The sequence below is a fragment of the Henckelia pumila genome, chromosome 2, assembly GCF_033568475.1.
Source record: "Henckelia pumila isolate YLH828 chromosome 2, ASM3356847v2, whole genome shotgun sequence".
In the NCBI taxonomy this organism is placed as follows: Eukaryota; Viridiplantae; Streptophyta; class Magnoliopsida; order Lamiales; family Gesneriaceae; genus Henckelia; species Henckelia pumila.
The window spans coordinates 122,576,772-122,599,130 of record NC_133121.1 but is presented as its reverse complement, the minus strand read 5'-3'; the positions used below and the strand labels follow the sequence as shown (position 1 = coordinate 122,599,130).

The 22,359-nt window shown below is 38.6% G+C and overlaps 4 protein-coding genes across 4 annotated transcripts; 1 reads left to right on the top strand and 3 right to left on the bottom strand.

Annotated features, from left to right (window-relative positions):
• Window positions 1-7,425: 7,425 nt before the first annotated feature.
• On the bottom strand, window positions 7,426-9,669 carry LOC140878315 (uncharacterized). Its single transcript, XM_073281918.1, has 4 exons — window positions 9,350-9,669; window positions 8,457-8,561; window positions 8,009-8,345; window positions 7,426-7,923 (listed from the first exon to the last, which is right to left on the bottom strand). The coding sequence occupies exons 1-4, from the start codon at window positions 9,667-9,669 to the stop codon at window positions 7,426-7,428; spliced, it is 1,260 nt and encodes a 419-aa protein (XP_073138019.1).
• Window positions 9,670-10,526: 857 nt separating this feature from the next.
• On the bottom strand, window positions 10,527-13,701 carry LOC140883662 (uncharacterized). Its single transcript, XM_073290218.1, has 7 exons — window positions 13,323-13,701; window positions 12,525-12,582; window positions 12,170-12,250; window positions 11,997-12,032; window positions 11,607-11,846; window positions 11,383-11,524; window positions 10,527-11,202 (listed from the first exon to the last, which is right to left on the bottom strand). The coding sequence occupies exons 1-7, from the start codon at window positions 13,496-13,498 to the stop codon at window positions 10,709-10,711; spliced, it is 1,227 nt and encodes a 408-aa protein (XP_073146319.1). The 5' UTR covers window positions 13,499-13,701; the 3' UTR covers window positions 10,527-10,708.
• Window positions 13,702-15,009: 1,308 nt separating this feature from the next.
• Window positions 15,010-17,077, bottom strand: LOC140883843 (uncharacterized). The gene is made up of 2 exons (XM_073290440.1): window positions 16,935-17,077; window positions 15,010-15,774 (listed from the first exon to the last, which is right to left on the bottom strand). The coding sequence occupies exon 2, from the start codon at window positions 15,740-15,742 to the stop codon at window positions 15,203-15,205; it is 540 nt and encodes a 179-aa protein (XP_073146541.1). The 5' UTR covers window positions 15,743-15,774; window positions 16,935-17,077; the 3' UTR covers window positions 15,010-15,202.
• An 873-nt stretch (window positions 17,078-17,950) lies between these two features.
• LOC140880297 (thylakoid lumenal 29 kDa protein, chloroplastic) lies at window positions 17,951-22,332 on the top strand. The gene is made up of 11 exons (XM_073284624.1): window positions 17,951-18,117; window positions 18,213-18,311; window positions 19,224-19,308; window positions 19,398-19,432; window positions 19,518-19,583; window positions 19,662-19,702; window positions 20,030-20,160; window positions 20,443-20,549; window positions 21,210-21,347; window positions 21,818-21,952; window positions 22,105-22,332. The coding sequence occupies exons 1-11, from the start codon at window positions 18,025-18,027 to the stop codon at window positions 22,213-22,215; spliced, it is 1,041 nt and encodes a 346-aa protein (XP_073140725.1). The 5' UTR covers window positions 17,951-18,024; the 3' UTR covers window positions 22,216-22,332.
• The last annotated feature ends 27 nt before the right edge of the window (window positions 22,333-22,359 follow it).

The window sequence follows — 22,359 nt, the reverse complement described above, 5'->3', positions numbered from 1 at the left end:
GTAATGGATTACTAAAACCCCGTAGAGATAGTTAAATTTAAAGAGTTAAATTTAATGAAAGAGAAGTTGGACTTCTTAACTAAAGGGAGTGAGATTTCCTAAAATGACATAGGGATGAACATTTTTGAAAATCACTGAATTCGGATTCAGAAAAATTATCTTGACTCTAAAAGATGCAGAAATGGTTTCTGTGCATATTGGTGAAATCAGTTTATCAATCGGAGTCACGATGAATTTTATATTAATTTCTATAACAACAGGCTTGGCTTGTTGGGCTTAAGTTATGGATTGTGAGCTTTAAGGAGTTAGAGTCCTGATACAATTATAACTAGAAATTATCTATAAATATATGTGCAGTGTTCGAAAATTGCATGCAATTAATTCATCAAATTTTCAAAAAACACACATATTATTTTCTAAGGGTTTTTCGAAAATCCTTGTCCCTTTCGGAGAAAATTCGGCTTGTGATTTTTATGAAAAATTACAATCTGAATTAACAGATCATATCTGTTTATTCTCTACGCAAACTTTTGATTGATTTCTAGTGCAGTCAATCAGAGGGTTTTGTTTTCTATTCGTGGACCTGATTGAAGAAACGTTCGTTCATCAGTTCTTGGGATATACAACAAGAACAGATTAAATTCTGTTGGTGTCCATAATCTCGCTTCGAGATTTTAAGGTAAAATATTTAATTGTGATTATTTATTTTACTTACACAAATTTAATCGTAAAAGTTTTGATACCCAGATATGGAATCGTTTCATATTAATAAAATAAAATTTTTAAACTTCCGCTACACCTGATATCAATTCTAATTGATCTGAACACCGATATCCAACAGTGCATACTCAGTCAGGATATCTCGAACAGTACTTTCGTACCTCAAATCAGTGCAAGCTCTACCAACTCTAGGTCAACGCCTATAGTCTGCTCTACACTGCCAAATGATGCTACTATCATTAAAGTGCTCTAAAACCCTTAACTAAGCTATTGCATACTCCTAAATATTTATAGGAAGCAAAAGTTATACCTTCATCCGTCGTTAGCCCTTTGATGTCGATGCCTCCAGAACTTGGGCACAACTCCGCTACGACTATCGAACGCCTCAACGACTCCCGGGTCAAGCCTAGAAAGTCTAGAACACCTCGAATACGACTAGAGTAGAAAGGAAATCCGGAATTGGCAATTGAAAGTGAATTTTCGGCCTTCTATTTATAGACAACGATCGGAGCCTCCGATCCTCGATCGAAACGTCCGAACATCGATCGGAACGTCCGATCCTGACATCGAAGCTTCCGAAGATCCTGATCTGCCACGTGTTAAAATATCACTTGTTGACTTCGGATAGGGGTGATCGGAGCTTCCGATCCAACCACACGTCATGGATGACGTAATAACATCGGTGCCTCCGATCGCTTATCGGAGCTTCCGATCGTGTCTTCGGAGCTTTCGATCCGTCTGATACCCAATTTATTTAATTAGCATTAATCCTTTAATTACTCAATTAGGGTACGGGCTACTACATTCTCCCCCACTTAAGATATTTCGTCCTCGAAAACAGATCTTAAGTACTGAATGTAATACAGAAATCAGAAACATTCTTTATTCCAGTCAAACGCTTACAGGGTTTACAACTGAATACAAATCGAAAATGAAATCAAAACAACTCAGGATGGTCTTCACGCATCCTGTCCTCAAGCTCCCAAGTAGCTTCCTCAGTGCCTCGGCGCTGCCACTGAACTAAAACCAGAGGAATGACTTTGTTCCGCAAAATCTTATCCTTATAATCTAGGATACGAATAGGTTTCTCAACATAAGTCAAATCTTTGCTTACCTGAACCTCAGACCGCTGCAGAATATGAGACTCATCCGCCACATACCGTCGCAACAGAGATACGTGGAACACGTCGTGAATACTGAAAAGATGCGGTGGTAAGGCTAGTCGATAAGCCAAATCGCCAATGCTCTCCAAGATCTCAAACGGACCGATAAACCTGAGAGACAACTTGCCCTTAAGGCCAAATCTGAGAATCTTGCGGAAAGGTGACACTCTCAGAAACACTTTCTCCCTGACATCGAATTGCAAAGGCCTACGCTTGGTGTTAGCATAGCTGGCCTGATGGTCCTGTGCAGTCTTAATCCGTTTCTTGATCTGATCAACAATGTCTATCGCCTGTTGGATAAACTCCCGTCCCTCAGCCTGTCTCTCCCCCACTTCTTCCTAGAAGAGTGGAGTACGACAACGTCGCCCGTACGCGATACTAGTGCGCTCGATAGCTGTTGTTGTTCACGAACTCGATCAATGGCAAATGATCCTGCCAGGCTGAACCAAAGTCCATGACGCATGCTCTAAGCATATCCTCTAAAGTACGGATAGTGCGCTCCGAATGACCATCAGTCTCCGAATGATAGGCAGTACTCAAACTGAGAGTAGTACCCATCGCACGCTGAACACTCCCCCAGAATCTAGAAGTAAACCTGGGGTCTCGATCGCTGACAATGCTCACAGGCACTCCATGAAGTCGAACGATCTCCTGAATGTACAACCGAGACATACGATCCACATTGTACTCCCGGCTATAGGCAATGAAATGCGCTGACTTGGTGAGTCGGTCTACCACAACCCAAATAGCATCACAGTTCCTCGGGGATATCGGCAAATGGGTCACAAAGTTCATTGTGATAAACTCCCATTTCCATTCAGGAATAGGCAGACTATGAAGCAATCCTCTAGGTCGTCGGTGCTCTGCCTTGACCTGTTGACACACCAAACATCTCAAAACAAACTGATAAACACTGTGTTTCATTCCCTTCCACCAGAAACGAGTACGTAGATCCTTGTACATCTTGTTGCTCCCAGGATGAATACTCAACTTAGTGTGATGCACCTGAGACAAAATCTCCTCTCGCAACTCTTCATCCTGCGGAATCAAAAGCCTACCAGACAAACATAGAAAGCCATCTGACTGATAATGAAATCCAGACGAGCTACCCTCGTTAGCTAGACGAGCTAAATGCTAGGTCTTCGAATCAGACATCTGAGCATCTCGAATCCGCGAATACAAAGCTGGCTCAGATAATATCGCAAACATCTGGATACTCTACATACCTTTCTTATGCTTGAAGGTATATCCCGAAGTACAACAGTCACTGATCGCACTAGACATCGAACAAGTCTGAAGTGTGGATAGTCGCACCTTGCGACTCAAAGCATCAGCGGTGAGATTAGCAGCTCTCGGATGGTACTTAATCTCATAATCATAGTCCTTAAGCAAGTCCATCCAACATCTCTGCCTCATGTTCAACTCCACCTGAGTGAACAAATACTTGAGACTCTTATGGTCGGTGAAGATCTCAAATTTCTTGCCATACAGATAATGACGCCAGATCTTCAAAGCGAACACAATGGCTGCTAACTCCAAATCATGGACTGGGTAGTTGTCCTCGTGAAGTTTCAGCTGTCTAGAAGCGTATGCGATCACATGCCTATTTTGAGTCAGGACACAACCTAACCCCTGCAGAAAAGCATCAGTGTACACCACATACCCTCCAGATCCTGACGGTAATGCCAACACCGGCGCAGAAATCAACCGCCTTCGAAGCTCACAGAAATTCTCCTCACTCGGAGGACCACTCGAAATCAACACCCTTGCGGGTAAGCTGCGTCAAAGGTTGAGCTAGTTGAGAGAAGTTCAGAATGAAGCGACGATAATACCCTGCTAGACCCAGAAAGCTACGGATCTCAGCAACTGTCGTCAGACGCGACCAATTAAGTACCGCTTCAATCTTGCTTGGATCAACAGAAATCCCCTCCCTGGATATGATATGGCCAAGAAAGACCACTCGATCCATCCAGAACTCACACTTGCTCAGCTTGGCGTACAACTGCTCATCTCGAAGAGTCTGCAGTACCAACCGCAAGTGAGAAACATGCTCTTCCGTATTACGCGAATACACCAAGATGTCATCAATGAAGACCACGACAAACTTGTCCAAATACTCCCTGAAGACACGGTTCATCAGATCCATGAATATAGCCGGCGCATTGGTCAAACCAAATGGCATCACTAGGAACTCGTAATGCCCATAGCGAGTACGGAATGCAGTCTTGGCTACGTCCTGATCATGGACTCTTAACTGATGATACCCAGATCTCAAGTCAATCTTGGAGTAAACTGACGTGCCCTACAGCTGATCAAACAAGTCATCAATACGAGGCAACAGATACTTGTTCTTCACAGTGACTTGATTCAGCTGCCGATAGTCAATGTACAGCCGCATCGACCCATCCTTTTTCTTTACAAAAAGAACAGGAGCTCCCCAAGGAGATACACTAGGACGAATGTACCCCTTGTCCAAAAGATCCTGTAGCTGATTCTTCAACTCACGCATCTCTGGCGGAGCCAGACGATACGGTGCTCGAGAAATAGGCGAAGTACCCGGCATCAACTCTATGCCAAACTCGACTTCCTTAGCAAGAGGAAAACCCGGAATCTCATCAGGAAAAACATCTGGAAATTCATCTACAACAGGAATACTCTCTATCTCAATGCTCTCAGCGGACAAATCAATTGCATAGATAAGGTAGCCTTCCTCGCCAGACTCTAGAGCTTGACAGGCTCTCAAAGCTGATACCAAAGGCATCGGGGGTCGCGCTCCCTCACCATAGAAAAACCAGCTCTCACTTTCTTCCGGATGAAAGCGTACTAATCTCTGATAGCAGTCCACTGAAGCTCGATAGGTAGTCAATATATCTATTCCCAGAATGCAATCAAAGTCGTCCATCGCCAGGACCATAAGATTCGCTAACAGAATGTTCCCTTCAAACTCTAAAGGGCAACCCATCACTAGACGCTTAGCCAAAGCAGATTGGCCCGTCGGAGTAGAAACAGACATCACTACGTCTAGTGCAATGCATGGTAACTTATGCCTCTTAACAAAACGTGCAGAAATGAAGGAATGAGATGCACCAGTGTCAATAAGTACAAGAGCAGGTATACCATAAAGCAGAAATGTACCTGCAATGACTTTCTCATTCTCCTCCACTGCTTGATCATGTCTCAGGGCAAACACCTGACCAAAAGCTCGTGGCCTAAAATGAGAACTCCCAGCAGGTTGTCCCTGCGTCCTCTGCTGAACGGTAGCCTGAGAACCAGATCCTGAACCAGAACCAGAACCTCCTCCCCCAGATAGTGGACAATCCCTCCGGATATGACCAGTCTCTCCACAACGGAAACAAGCTCCAGAATCTCTACGGCAACGGTCGGTCGGATGGTTCTTTCCACAATGATCACACTTGTCCTTCTTACCGAAACGGACAACACCTCCAGAACCAGAGGAAGAAGTAGACCCAGAATTCTTGAAAGATTGGGCACGTGGACCCAAAGAACTAGCAGGCCTCGACTGAGGGAAAGACCTGTTTCGCCGAATGCTGTCCTCCGCCTGGTGACAACGGCTCACCAAACCCTCGTAGGACATGTCGTCGCCAACCGCCACACGGTCATGGATCTCAGGGTTAAGGCCCTGAAGGAACAGATTATACTTCATCCCAGAGCTGTCAACAATCTCGGGACAATAGGATAGCAGATCAAAGAACTTCTGCTGATACTCATCAATAGACATGGCTCCCTGTCGCAGACTCAATAGCTCACCTGCCTTCGACTGACGGAGTGCAGGAGGAAAATACAGCTTCTGAAAAGCTGTGCGGAACTCGGTCCAAGTGGCCACTCCTCTCGCCGCAATAAAGGGTGCAGAAGTAAACCTCCACCACCTACGGGCTCGCCCATCCAGAAGATAGCCAAGGGTCTCCATCTTCTGCTCCTCGGTGCAGTGGTAAGTCTGAAAGGTCGTCTCCATACGGTCTGACCAGTTCTTCGCATCCTCCGGAGACTCACATCCAACAAGAGGCTTAACCTATCTGCACAAATCGCCATACAGTGAAACGATCCTCATCACGACGACGATGATGACGGTCCCGACGATGCTCACGATCGTCATCTCCCCAGCGTCCACCTCCACTACCATGGCTACTCTGGTCATCGTAGTTCGCCATCTACAAAAGCACCTCACGGTTACCTTATGCAGAGTCTAAATCCCAAGAATACTATGCATGCTCTGATACCATAAATGTAGTGACCCTTACCTGGATCACCTACTAAACAGAACTTAGACATGCAATTAACTTAATTAAACGAATATCAGAATTCAACTGCGGAAAACATAAACATTATACAATTCCAAGGCAAGGAATCTGTAAATACTCAAATAATAATACAACCCAATCGAACAGTTGTATCAATCCACTAACAACAGAAATAAAACCTAGGCGAAGCTCCAGCTGACCAACCACAGCCTAGCCCCTCTTGGATCCACCCGCCTCATCCAATCGCAAACCTGCCCCATGGAATAGGGTGTCCAGAAACACAGAGTACGAGATGTGAGCATAAAACGCTCAGTACGAGAGTATGAGTATACATGCATGCAAAGTGAACTCCCTATAAACTCGAGGTCAAGGATCAGATAACAGAGACAGACCGGGCCCTGGTATGTAGCACGATGTGCCGTCACTTCAGGAGGTGGCTCCCATACCATAATACCAGTGGATATATCGGACCCAAATCGATGGAAGTCCAACCACTAACAGAATAGGGAAAAACCCTACTAACAGACATCTCGAAGGAGATAGCTCAGTATGCAAATGAATGCAGCATAAATCATGACATATAAATCATGCAGTCATGTAATACATGCATACTCAGTCAGGATATCTCGAACAGTACTTTCGTACCTCAAATCAGTGCAAGCTCTACCAACTCTAGGTCAACGCCTATAGTCTGCTCTACACTGCCAAATGATGCTACTATCATTAAAGTGCTCTAAAACCCTTAACTAAGCTATTGCATACTCCTAAATATTTATAGGAAGCAAAAGTTATACATTCGTCCGTCGTTAGCCCTTTGATGTCGATGCCTCCAAAACTTGGGCACAACTCCGCTACGACTATCGAACGCCTCGACGACTCCCGAGTCAAGCCTAGGAAGGCTAGAACACCTCGAATACGACTAGAGTATAGAGGAAATCCGGAATTGGCAATTGAAAGTGAATTTTTGGCCTTCTATTTATAGACAACGATCGGAGCCTCCGATCCTCGATCGGAACGTCCGAACATCGATCGAAACGTCCGATCCTGACATCGGAGCTTCCGAAGATCCTGATCTGCCACGTGTCAAAATATCACTTGTTTACTTCGGATAGGGGTGATCGGAGCTTCCGATCCAACCACACGTCATGGATGACGTAATAACATCGGTGCCTCCGATCGCTTATTGGAGCTTCCGATCCTGATCGGAGCTTCCGATCGTGCCTTCGGAGCTTCCGATCCGTCCGATACCCAATTTATTTAATTAGGATTAATCCTTTAATTACTTAATTAGGATACGGGCTACTACACAAATAAACAGCAAATGATTTATCACCATCAACTACATCAAATTTTGAACCACATGATCTGTGAACTATCAAGTTTCGAGATTCAATATATGTGCTTGTAAGAGTTTTCTCCTTCTTTGGGCTTAATTCTTGAACCATGGCTAAGGTTGTTTCACGACGCTGGTGCATTATGTTCATGATTTGAACACGTATACGATCCACCATACCCACAATTGGAAGATAACGTGCTGGTTTAACCCAATTATTCCAAGATTCAGCCATGTTATTATTCATGACACCCCAACGTTTTCCACGAAACAAAGCATTCGCCCAACTTTCAGGTTCTGAATTTGTAATAAACTTTCTTGCAAGAGGCATAGATTCTGAGATATTGTTAATGTGTTGCATAAACTCCTGATGAGAAGGGGCATATGCAGCCTTTTTAAACACAGAAGACCAATGCTTCTTGTTGTGTAGCGGATAGCTTCGCATAACCTACAATAACAACAAAATTAATGCATTATTAACATTGAAAAAAAAAACAGACTTCTAGAAATTCATATTGCAAATAATTACTAACCTGCTTCACAAAATTGTCCACCAAGTGCCTCAAACAATAAGCATGGTGACTACCAGAAAATAATAAATTAACAGCCTTGATGATACCAAAATGTCTATCAGAGAAGAAGGTGAAATTTTCGAATCCACTGATATGTTGTGAAAGCAGAACACTTCTCAAATTAATACAAAACCATTCCCAGTTACAATCATTCTCGGCATCCACTACAGAATATGCCAATGTAAAAAGATCATCATTAGCTTCCTTTCCCACAGCAACTAGGATGCTACCTTTATACTTGTTTTTGATATGAGTGTCATCCAAAAAAATCATTGGTCTACAACCTGTGGCAAAACCACTAGCACATGCATTGAAACAAATGAATAAACATTTAAATTTATTAGTTAAAGCATCAATCTCGTACTCTGCCACACTTCCTGGATTTTTTTCTCGAACATTACGACAATACCATCTCAACTTATCATAACAATCCTTTTCAGTACCATAGATATCATGCATCGCTAATTCCTTGCCCTTCCAAACCTTGCGGTACTCTAATTCTACTCCATAATCCCTATGTATATCTTTCAACAATAAAGATAGACGATAAGATGGCTCTGCCCTTAATTTTTCTTTCATCAAATTTGCAACCCAAGTTGCATCAGCTTTTGGATGTCCTCTGCCACATAAATTATCTTCTCCACATGTATGTTGTAAATTGCACTTTCGAATACCAAATAGATTGTCTGCTTTATGTCTAGAAGCATAAATTCTCCATTTGCAATTTACTTCACTACAAACAACATTAATCTTCTTGCTATCATTTTTCTTATAACAAAATGATCGTCGAGTTGCAACAGAATAATTTTTAATATACGTTCAAAATTCTGTAGCATCCTTAAATGTCTGCCCTTGCCCGCGAATGCAATGTAACCAAGATTCAAGTGAATTTTGTACGTGGATTTGTTCAACCTCATTATCACTTCTAGATTGTGTGTCATCTTCTTCATCCCTTACGAATTTAATATTCATAAATTCAGAATTCAACATACTACGACAAATGTATTGCACATATATAAAACTACTACTTCGAACTTAAAAATGTAGAAACAATTTCATACGCATCATCATGATTGAAAAAAGAACTTAAAGGTGTACAAATAATTTATTAGCTCAATCATGTTTCATAAAGGACTAACAACTAATATAGAGTTATAAAATTAATATTTTGAACTAAAATATGTATAAACAATTTCACGTGCAAATTCATGCTTCACATGAATTACAGAAGCAAACCGATTATAAAAAATCAACACTAATAAGGTCATAGGGCAGAATAATGAAGAAAAAAATGTATTTTACCTCTCCATATTGAACCCTCCTCGAATCTGATCTTTCAATTCAGCCCTCAATTCGATCACACTCAGCTTCATACACATGTGAAGATGGATCATATTACGGACATCATCGTTATCATTTAAGGTAACATACATCTTGTGCTGGGGAGCTAGGTATTGTAATGACATAGACAAAGGATTTATTTCTTCATATTTGCTAGACAAGCTCAAAAATATATCCTCCAAACTACATCCACTAAAAATTGAGATGACAAAAAGTTGACCTTTGCACTTATAGGTACCTAAAAATGCAAGGTTGGAAGAAGACCCAACTCCAGATTCCATTCTACCGACAGACAACAAGGCTTTTCTCCAATTAATCAACGATGAAACCTGCTTGAAGCTTCTTTGATTTTTCGTAGCATTCAGCCGAGATTGTGTTACAAACCTCGAACTCGACTCCTAAAAAATGAAGATGGCTTCCAGAGTTCCAATTTAGGGTTGCTTATCGTTTGCCTTCTTGCCCAATTTTCCAGCGTTCATGAGAATTCTTGCGTGGGGATGTCAAGAAAAATTGGGGATATGGTAAAATTAGTAGAAATCGACGGAAATGGGGTGACCTGAAAATGGGAAAGTTGATCGAGAAGAAGGTGACGGCGATGAGATTTAGGAGAGATGAGGGAGTTGGAATCGTGATGTAGATAAAGGGATTGTATAAGGTTTGTATAATGTATTTAGAGAATTTAACTTTTAAATTTTAATGTAATATGTATTTAGGGAGTTTAAAATAAAAAATTAATGAAATAGGTAGTGCAAACTCATTTTTTCTGACGCAGGGACTGTCCACAAACATTTGTTTGTCCATGGGTATTTTATCACAATTAATTCAAGCTAGACTTGAGAGAGATTCCATCAGCCGAACTCATTGACCAATTTGATCTAGATTTATATTTACCTAATTTTCTAAAACATTATTCACTTGAACCATAACTAAGTTCAATTTTCACAAATTCGTGATATGGCAATTAATTTTGAAAAGATTTCAAAATCATTTTGTCATTTTAAATTATTTCAAATAATTTCAAGCATATACAAATGACTAATGAGTTGGAATGCTAAACAAGAAGTTGGATTTCTTTCTAGAGCTGACTTTTTGAGTTTTACCAATTTCATCTTATCCTTTGGAGCATGAAACAATTGAGTGACCAAATAGGAGGGTAAATAATGGGAGTAGGAACGTTCAAATTTATTCCAACACAGGGATCTTTCATCTACATCATACTAATTTACAGAGTTTTTATTGCATTCGTTTTGTTTGGATAAAAATTATCAAACCTCAAGTATCCATAGGCAATAAAATCGACAAATACTTCAACCGGAAACTTCATAATCTTGAGCGGCGTAAGCATTTCATAGGGTTGAAGGCAGAATGTCTCCGACCGGACGTAAATGTGTCTCTTCTCAATGTGTGTGATGTTCCTATATCCCAGTTCTCCACATTTTTTGGGACACAGACATCGAAAAGGAATTGACCAAGAATCCCATGGACACCGATTTTCGGTGGGCTTGATAGGGGAATATAACGTTCCTTGCGTTCATCTTGCACCGACCCAACTCCCCTATCCTCGTGATACTCTACAGAACCGGGCACAACGAAATGGTTGTTTAAGTCAAGGGTGATTCTTTCAAAGCTCTGATTTGATCTTGAAGCTGCTTTTCTCAAGTTGTGAAATGGATCCGAAATCTCTGCGTCTGTTCCTTCTAAGCCCATTTTCTCTCCTTCCAGTTGTCGTATTCTTTGAGAGTATAATGCAACAGCTTTTCCGAGAAGCTCGGTCACAGCCGCTGTGTATTCTACAGGATAATTTCGAAAATGGCCTGCGTAAGATACAGTGACTGAATTAGAAAACTCATGGTTCTTCGACTTATAGAATAAATATTTCCAGAGAAATGCAATCAAGGTAGAAAGGTGAAATTCAAATTTTCATGCCTAATTACTTAATATGAGCATAAACCAAGGTAACGAACATAAAAGAAGTGAAAAAACCAGAAACATACCAACGTGAGATGAACTGTTCCACTTGACCATTTTAACGTCCGCTCCAAGGTTTTTAAGCCTCGTAGCAAAATTCAAAATTATTTGAAAAGGAGCAAGATCATCGTCTTCCGAGCACAATATGAGATATGGAGCACCCATGCTCTGATCACAAGATGACAATAAAAGTGATTCATGGACTAACAGTTAAAGAAGCAGCTTTCAATTAAATATGATAGATTCTTACAACTGTGGAGTACAGTGTTTGCCAGTACTCGGCGCGTTGTGATTCAAATCTGCTAAGAAAGAGTGCATCTAGACTGGAAGAGATGCCATTGGCAATCCATGTCACCATTCGGGGAGGACGTGAAATTTTAAGAACACTTGGATGGAGAACAAATCGAGTGCCCAAGTCGCTAGTAAAATCCACCGGAGTGGAATCAAAAATATTGCCACAAAGACAGTCTTTAACAAGCCGGAAGTCATGCTTCACAAAGATATACAACCGTGAGTTTGAGGAAATTTTTTCCTAAGATTCTCGTAGAACCAGGATTTGCCAACAATGAAAATATCTTTAAGCAAAATAAAAGATGGATACAAGCACATAAATCATCAAGATATGCAGAAGAAAGTATACCAGATTAACTTGAGTGTCACACTTGCCTTCGATTATCTGCAACCACATGGACATAGTAAGATCTCAACTTTTTTACCTATTTGCTATACTTTGGCGGAGAAAAGTTATAAAACATCCTGTAAACAGATGGACAAAACAGTATCGATATTTTAATTTACAAAAATGGCACTTACATGGAGAATCTTATACATGCAAGCTTTTGGCCCACCGGAAAAAGATGCAAAGACAACAGGGCATGGCTGAATTTTTAGCTCCTGCATACAGAAAATACCTAGGATGTCTGTGAACAGAGGCATTTGAAAAGGACATCGCAACAAGGTTTTTGCAATTTAGTAACCAAATAGCATTTTTGTTCTCTTTGCATGTTTGCTCTGGTTTTTTATTTAATGCTGATTTGTGTTCTCCTAGATGACATTAACACACACATATATACAAGTATGTTATCTTTTATATAGATAAACAGCATTCAGATTACATTTAATTTTTCAAAGTAAAGTCCAGAGACAGTAGGCCAATTCCACGACTCACCTGAACAAGCTCGCTGACAATTTCTAGAGCCAATGACTCAGCTTTATCTGGAAAGAATCTGCAAAGAAACCAGATACAGCTATTGACATTCGAACAGTAAAGCATGTACCGATGGAAACAATTCTGACAGTATATACAACCGATGGTACATACATAGTGAAGCAACTAGATTCTTATAGATTCATCAGACAAGTAAACAACCAGATAAGATATATGAGATGAGCATAATTCTATCCGATTAAAAAAATGGTAAACTGAATGTAAGGAACATTCATCCATGAAGCATACTTTCTTGGCTAATGAAAGGAACTACCTTCAAGAAGATTTTGTTCCCCACATATAAAAAAAGAACTCTCACGAGCAATTATTTGAGTTCTTGATGACAAACATATTGAACAAGACTCTAGGGATAAATTTCATTGCCATAAAATGATTCCTCAAAACGCAATTTCAAAACTGTGTCAACAAGAATCTATTCTTACTTAATTCTAAAGTACCCATCGGATCATCCCATATTATTCACCTAGCAAAGTTAAAGTAAGTAGATTCGAATATCCCATCAAACCAAAAAGCCGTCAATCATACAAACAGGTAATAGTAAAAGGACTACAAATAAATCCCAAACCAAATAAAAGCATTCAACTTCATCGAATGAACAAAACACAAGAAAACACAAAAAAGATAAAATCTTTTTCAAACTTGATCAAGCTCAACACTACAAGAAGCAATCAATAAAATAATCGGAACCAAAGTGCGGCAATGCCAAAAAAAAAAGAGTAATCTTTTTTTCCAGCTTACAGATTGAGGAATTGGGAGTGGCAGACCAGGGAATTCCATCCAACAGAAGAGTAGAGATCGACATAATTCTTCAAGTGCTTGTCTTGACTCGACATCCACGCAAACACCACGACTATTCCTTCCACTTTTCCCCTCTCCTTTCTTCCCCAGTAATGCCTTCCTCCAAATCCCCACATATTGCAAATCTTCCTCCTCAAAAATTCCAAGAAAATTGACCAATCTTTCTTGAAAATCACAAGCGGATCGCGAGAGCAGATTCCTGGTTTTAGCTTTATTCAGGAGATTGATAATACAGTACGCTGATTGATATGTAATTTTTTTTATGATTAATGTAATGGTTTGCGTATTTACTTTTCTTGCGTGTTGGTGTTATTTTAAGAGGTAAAAGTTCACCGCGATTCTTTTACTACTCGCAGCATATTATCTGCGTTCTGAATTAAATTTTAATTTTTTTTAATTTAATATATCTATTTTTCATCATACCGAAATCTTCGCAAAACACAAATTTGCATTAACCAATTAATTACACTGAACAAATCATATCGCAACAAATTTGTTTGAGAAAATGTTGACATGAGACTCAAACTTCTTAGCATTGTTCACGGGGGAATGTTTTATACTGATACAAAGGTCCGGATTATTCAATTTTCGAGATTATGGCATCCAATATTATGTAATCCGATTAAAAAAAAATGAAAAAAAAAAGGGATTTGGAGACTGGAGTATATCCCAAACTTTTGAATCTCATGTCTCCATCAATGAGACGCACAACGCATTATCAAATATTACTTTTTTGGGTTTTGACCAAAAACTTGGGATGAGTTTAATTTGTGACACTAGTTCAATGGTAGGTAATTAACATGGGTTCAATTATTTTTTGAGTTATCAATCATTGTCTCGCTGGTATCTATTTGGTGGATGTACTTATCCGAAGATGCCAGTGGTGAATGATCCAATTGGGTGAAATCTTTAAAATGATTGGTGGTCTCGACTCTCGACGTGCCATCAAATTTTCGGTTTGTTTCTATGCTCTTACACCCCTAAAAATAGCTAACACTGCACCCAATTTTGCTTAATTTTAAAAAGATAATGTAGTCATATATTTTTCACAAAAGTTTTTGTCAAAGATATCACGTTGATTTTATGAGATAAATTTTTAATTCAATCAAATCTATGAAATATTACATTTTTTATAACAAAGATAATACTTTTAACTGTATATATCGATCGTGAATATGTTTTATGAATATATATCAAATAATTTAAAAGTCAGACGCTGGTAGGCAAGGTAACTATCAAATTCAATGGGCTAACATAGCATGCTCAAGCTCAAGAATGTGGCCAATGCTATGATAAAGAGATGCCAATGTAATGGAAAGCTAGGCCAGGTTCAATCATCAACGAAATCGGCCCACGACAAAGACATTGTTGTATCTGAATTAAGTTTTTTAAGTTTTTAATATGATTTTTTCAACTTTAAGGATTGATATCTGGTAGCTTTTAGTTTATACAACTTCTTTTAAAAAAACTATACCACTGTACTAATAATTTTATTGAGATAGAGATGTTGGCAGATATTTATAATTGAACGTGGACAAGGCATTTCGGCCATAAAAGTATTTAAAGACAGCTTCCAGTAACTTTCCATTGTTTTGAGGCCTCGAAATAATAAATTGGAGAAAGAGAGTGAAAATTTCATTATATTTAAAAAGAGAACTTTTACAATAATATGACTACATACTGAGTTTACAATATCTCAATTTTCTTTTCCGCCGACATGGAAACCGAATTGTTCTTCATCTTCCCAAGGGATTATACGAACATCTCATAAATTAGGCAATAATCAGACGATTGAAATAGGAAATAATCAAATTATTGGACTAAACCTGCAGCGTAACCTCTGCATCAACGTACAACAAAACTTTAGTAGAGCAAGATCCACATGGAAGAACAATTGATGCTGGTAAAGATCCTGATGTCTGTAAGGATATTTTACTACCATTCCTAAAAAATGTATGTCCCATTTCTTCCAACTCCAAAGAATCGAGCAGGAAACAATCACCGCACCTGCAACGGTAGGATAATTCAAAACAATCACCAGCATCTTCAACAGTCATGTCCTGTAACCTGAGATCGTAAGCTGTTGCAGAATTTTGTCTCAGTATTTGCAGATCATTGTCATAAAGTGCACGAGATCTTGGATCACTGAGGATCTCCCATGCTGTCTGCACCTCTAAAAACTTGTTTTCAGATCCATGTATGTGATTGGATGTTTCTGAGGTCATCTGTAGTTGTTTATCAGGATGACAGTTGAGGATGGTCATTCGGTAAGTTTTGCGGATTTCTTCATGGCTAGCATCTTCCTTCACACCCATAGTTTCATAGTGGGTTTTCTGGCTGAACTTGGTTCTAAGTATCATGACTGACCAGTGATTGGATCCAAAACTTCACTCTATAAGAAACAAAGAAAATCAATTAGAAATATTCACCAATATGATGTTCCAGCTACAAAACAGGGATATGAGTAATGAAAGAACTATCAACCTATGCACACTAGAATTGCCTAGGATAAATATTTAATCAACAAAAAAAAAATGGATGTATATAGAACAAAATTGATTGAATTTACTTTGTTCTCGCAATTCAATAGGTTAACCTGGATCCTACGCTCATTTAACCACATCACCAATGATCATATTTTCACTATTGGCTCAGCCCACTCAGCACAGACATACGAGTCAGAACCTAGAATATTAAACACTTGGAGCCAAGGTTTGGTTTTGAACAAGGAGTAAGAAAGAGAACCCCCATGCACCTCATCCTATACATTTGCAAATAATATAATTGTTTTATCAGACAAGCAGTGATACATATCCAAATGGAGAACCTATATCCATATGTTTTAGTACCCAATACATCAGTGATAAATAAAGCTTGAGCCAAAATATAGCCAATGCAAAGAGTGAAGCCAACACCATCTACTAAACACTCATTCTTTCCCACGCCAACCAGCGATTGTCTGGCCTCAAATAAAGAAGCTGATCACGTATATGCTAAGCCCTCAGCCATTGAACATTGCCAAAGATGTGAAGTGGCATTTACAGATTGCATTCCATTTTCAGTTTCATCATTGTAGGTATGGCAACAGCTAGATTGATTGGAATATGCAATGAATCAATCGTACATAACTCCTTTGCTCTGACGATGAACAACAATCTAACCGAATGAACGTGGCTTTACTAAATACCTGACTGACTCAATACAATGTACAACTTAATCAAATAAATTTAAGCTGGTCCCAAACCCAATCACTGTTTATCATCTGCCCATAAGCGTATCTCATGAAACACGAGCACGAGCCACCTAAACGTCTAAACCTCGCCATTCAAGGCCATTAAGCCATATCATCTAAACATACAATTTTTTTTAATCCTTTCAATCAAACCCTTTTCACATGTCCGACTCTCCTGCTAGCACATATCTCTTCCACACCACAAGATATTATCTTATAAAATCAAATAACGAAATAGAAGCAAGGATGGCAAAAAATTCGACGGTGTTTACAAATTGTTAACACAGAATCAAAACTCGCGAGAAACAATTCACTATCACCTCGATGCGACGTCGTAGACGAGCTTTTGATCCGTGCGAAACCGTCGCCGTAGAGGAGGTTTCCGGGAGAATTCCGTGTTAGGGTTTAAAGTTAGCCACTGATTAGGGAACCATTGCTGGAGATTATTTATATTTTGGTTAATTTGTTTGTTCGATGTTGAATGTTTGTTTTCTCACATTAAAAACCTTATATGGAAGGGTATAAATGTGCCGAGTTTGTATAACATAAGAGTGAAATGTGCTACATTTTAAAAAATTGAAGGATGCATTAGCCTATTAATATTTCTTAGGGGTTTTTATGATTATTAGACTTTTCACACGGGAGATTAATGCAATTAGCCCGTTTTTTTACTATTATTTATTGCTCCATCCGTCCCAATTATATTGTCCACGTTTCTTTTTTTGTTTGTCCCAAATATATAGTCATACACCATATTTAGTAATACTTTTTTACATTTTTTTACTAATATACCCCTATTAACTACACCTTGAAAATTGTGCAATTATTTTTTTAATACATTAAATAGGGATAAAATAGGAAGTTTATATAAAATTTACTTTTCTAATAAATTTTTTCTTAATTAATGTGAAAACTAAAACAAGAAAACATATATGGAACAGAGGGAGTATTATATAAAAAAATGCACTATATAAATATATTTACACTCAAAACTAATTTTCCAAAAAAAAAAAACCTAGTATTTATAAAAAAAAAAAATTGGTGTAGAGTAAATCTATTCATCAAATCTAAAATTTCAAAATTCGCAAACAAAGACTCTAATTAAAATATTTAAGTAACTAATTTTATGAGATGAATCTCTTGCTCATTGTATCCACGAAAAACTATTATTTTTTTATACCAAAAAAATATTATTATTTTAATTATATATATGGATCATGTCAAAGTATATTAATGTTTAGAAGTGTTCAAATTTTAGTAAAAATTATAAATTCAAATCGAAAAAAAACAAAAACAAAAACTGAGAAGGGAGGATAACACAATATACAAGGACATCTCGCAGATTGCTCCACGTAACACTCGCTCCACAACTTCTTCAGCTCTCTCATCTCTCTTGTAGCCAGAAAGAAAATGGGGGTGCTTTCCTTTATCTCTACTGTTCCTTCTGTAATTCCCTTACTTCAGTCAACACCTGCCACCGCCATTGTCCCCATTCACCATTCCGTATGTCCCTTTTCTTGATCTTGTTACTGCTATGCTCAACTTCAGTCCTCACCAAGATAACATCGGCCTTTTTTTGTTTTTATGGGATTTTTCAGCGAACGATAAGTTGCAAAGTGGAAGCTGATCCCGAAAATGATGAGTATCGCTCCTCGCGACGCCACGTTTTGCATTGTTTTGGAGCTACCGTTGGAATGGTCAGATTTTTTTGCTTCCTCCACATTTACTCTTTCGCAGTTTGTCGTCTTGATTCGTGCGTAATGTATATTTGATTTTTGTGTTGAATTGCTGTGCTCGTGGTGATGACAATATTGTAGAAATAACAAAATGAAATTTTTGGTGCGTGCTGTTTGTAGCAAAATTCATTGTGATGGATGATCATTGCACTTCTAAGGCTGGGATTTGAAACAAGATTATAAGTTTGTTTTGATCCCACACCGGCTACACACGAAATTGTGGAGTGTCTTGGATTTGGGCTCTCTGGTTTCGCTCATGACTTAACATTGATGTTCTTGTTCATAATAGACCCAAATGATGGGGTGATTGTGACAATGGCTACTAGCAGAACAGTGTCAATAATGTGGGCCGTATTCATGTTATAGATTGAAATACACAGATTGCATATCGATAGGTCGTTGAAAGTTATCTAGAATGAGCTGCCATCAGCGGCTTCATAAAGGGTTTGCAATTTATAATCTCCATCGGTTTCGTGAAATCGATGGAGTAAGTAACAAGTTTGAATTGTTCTCCCATTTAAAAGTTAGTCTTTTGGATTGTCGATCCTTCAATGAACGTAGATCTCTTGATGATTAATTAAATACCTGACAATCATGTTATATAGGAGTGTTATTGAAATAGGACAATGGAAATAATTTTCAAAACTCCAACCCACAGGCTACATGATTCCAACCGAAAACACACACACACACACACACACACACACACACCCCACACACATGGACTGACAAACATTCTTCACTCACACACAAGTGAAAAATCAAAATATTGTAGGCTTCAGATCTTACTTCACCAAGATATTGGCCAGTTTTGATTATTTTGAACTTATGCAAGTGGCAGAATGATGAGTTTTTGCCGATCGACTTTCTCAGGACTTGATAGGAAGATCCAGTTCTTTCATTGAAGTGGCTAATGCTGCTGATTTGATCCAGCGTGGACAACGCTCGGACTTTCAGTGTAAGCTTTATGAGAATTTACATTCGTTGGTGATATGTTAAAATTTTCTTCCTTTTGGCTGTAAATTCGTGCATTTATCTATTTTTCAGTGAAGATCAAGGCAACTCTTTCTGTTGCACTGAAGGTATATCTCAGTGTTAAAAGACTTTGATATTTTTTTCCTTTTTCACCGGAAATGAGATGAATTACATTTTTTTTTGTGCATGTAGGGGAACCGGGATCTTGTGCCATCAGTATTAGCTCTGGCACTCAATGACGCCGTGACATATGACAAGGTTAGGTATAGTCTACTGCATTGTCTGCTGAAGATTAGGAAAACAAAAGAGTGATGTATTTGCTCATCAAGTTTGCAGGCAACAAAATCTGGAGGCCCCAATGGTTCAATTCGCTTTAGGTAACATTATGATTTCTATAATGATATTAGTTTGCTGTAGTGTTTCGTTTCTTATATTGAATAAATGTTAAGATTTATCAAACATCCTGACATAAATATACGTGTCACCACTTTCAAGTGAGTTTATTTTGGAAACACCCTATCCATCCTTTTCATGTAACACTCTTATCACATATCTTCTATCTATCTGAAGCATTAGAACATGGAGTTGGTAACGTAATTTGAACTGATTTGTTTTTTTTAAGCATTTAACTTTGTAAAAGGTCTTGCATCTTGCTCGAAATTATTTGGTCTTATTTTATTTTTCTGTATATTTCTTTCTTGAAGCTCAGAGATTAACCGACCAGAAAATAAGGGGCTTTCCGGAGCTTTAAATTTGTTGGAGGAAGCAAAGAAAGAAATCGATTCATATTCAAAAGGTGGACCTATCGCGTATGCAGATCTTATCCACTTTGCAGGTTAACTTTTGAATAAATTTCTATAAAACCCACTGTTTCAATCATATATTTGTGCCACTTAGAAAGGAGATGACTGAAGGATATGCTGGCATTGCAAATTGTCCATTTCAGTTGTTAAATTGAGGAACAATATTAAATGAAATTCCTTGTAGACTAACATCGGCCATACATACTTTAGCACTTCGTTACGGGGAAAAAAAGGAACTGGTGCATGTTTCTCTTATTCATTACTTCCAGCTATTCTATGGTTGTACTAAGATTATGTTTTTTCCCTCAATGCAGCACAAAGTGCGGTCAAATCAACCTTTCTGGCTGCAGCTATTAGAAAATGTGGTGGGAAAGAAGAGAAAGGGGCCATACTGTACTCAGCATATGGTTCAAGTGGGCAGGTTTGTTGCAATGCCGCAGCGGAAGATTTATTTTCAGTTACATGTGTTTCCTTTATGTTACATTAGCAACTAGATATATTCAGGATTTTTGCTTCATACTCTATGGGAAAAAGAACTTAAATAATGATAAGAATGAGAATGGAAAAATACAGCTAAGAAGGAATGATTATAGAAACTTATTTTGGGTGCATTAATCTACAAGCCAATCAGTCTATGTAGAGCTTAAATCGACCTTTGAGGTTACGTTTAAACCTGTGGAATTAGAATATCTCAGGCAGATTGTAACATGAATACCTTAAATCAAAACAGAAGCAATCTTAATTTGCCATCGTATTATTTTCTGTTATTTCGTCGATTACATTCAAAATTCAGCTTATTCTTCTTCCTTCAGTAAATGACTAGTGCAAAAGAAGGGGAAATAACAATATTATATGATGGCTGCTAGACATCAAACGTAAATCGCATCGATACTAATCACTAAATCATGCAAGTTGTGACCTCGATAACTGGTGTATTCTATTTTTCCAGTTGTCCCTCTAGGAAAGATTATTGTATCCAGCACACTTAATTCTTAAGCATGACACAACTCATGGATGAGAAACTATTTGTTTTCTCTCGGCTCTGTACTATCTTTTATTTTTTGTTTTTTTGTTCGGATAGTGGGGCCTGTTTGATCGGCAGTTCGGAAGGTCTGATGCCCAAGAACCTGATCCAGAAGGAAGGGTCCCTCAGTGGGATAAGTCAAGCGTTAAGGAAATGAAGGATAAGTTCTCTTCTCTTGGCTTTGGCCCCCGACAGGTAAACAAGACTGCTCGTTTCCCTGCTTCATCCCCAACACCATAGATTCTTCCTTGGGGTTGCCATATTCTGGTATCTCCAATTAAGAAATAAACACCAAACTTTGACAAAATGTCATGTCTGAGTATATTTTCAAGCCAAGTACTTGGGAACATTTTGCTCTTAATAATATGAATATGTTGTATTGTCCTTTACCGGTGTTACCATTTTGCATGTATTCTGTTCAGGATAATTTCATTAACTGCCCCTAAAACACTCATGAAAACAAAATGATGCATCAACTCCCTGTATTTTTCAAATCTTGAGAACACATACCCTTTGAAAAAACATACGGGCAAAGGTGAGTGTGCTCAAGATTTGAAATCAAACATGAGGTGTCATAAATTAACTTTTCCGTGGGGTGTTTTTGGCAATATTGAGATTTCACAGGGGTAGAGTTTATGCAATGAACCCATTCTGTTATACTGTAGCTTGCTGTCATGTCGGCATTCTTGGGTCCCGACCAATCTGCAACAGAGGCATTACTTGCCTCAGATCCAGAAGTTCTTCCATGGGTTCAAAAATACCAACGTAGCCGTGAAACTGTTTCTCAGACTGATTACGAGGTATTGTTCGACGCGAATTTCTTTTTACTTTTGACATTTACAAGGGGGATATATATCTAGATCCGGACTCATTGTGGTGGCAAGCAAATTATCCACACAACTAAGCTTGATAGATTTGCTTTTTGCTGAGTACAATTGGTTATTCCTTGCAGGTCGACCTTATCACCACTCTAACAAAATTGTGTTCTTTAGGCCAGCAAATCAATTATGAGGCCTACACATATCCCGCCAAACGTATTGATTTGGGCAAACTCAAATTGTAGATATGCGGCCAGCAAGCGAATGGGGTGAGTGGGGGGAAAAATAAAAAAAATTTATTTAATTTTTGTAAAATTTTAAATTTTGGCCCTTAAATTCAATTGAGTCATATTCTTCGGTCATGGAATTCTTGCATCCATATCGAGTCG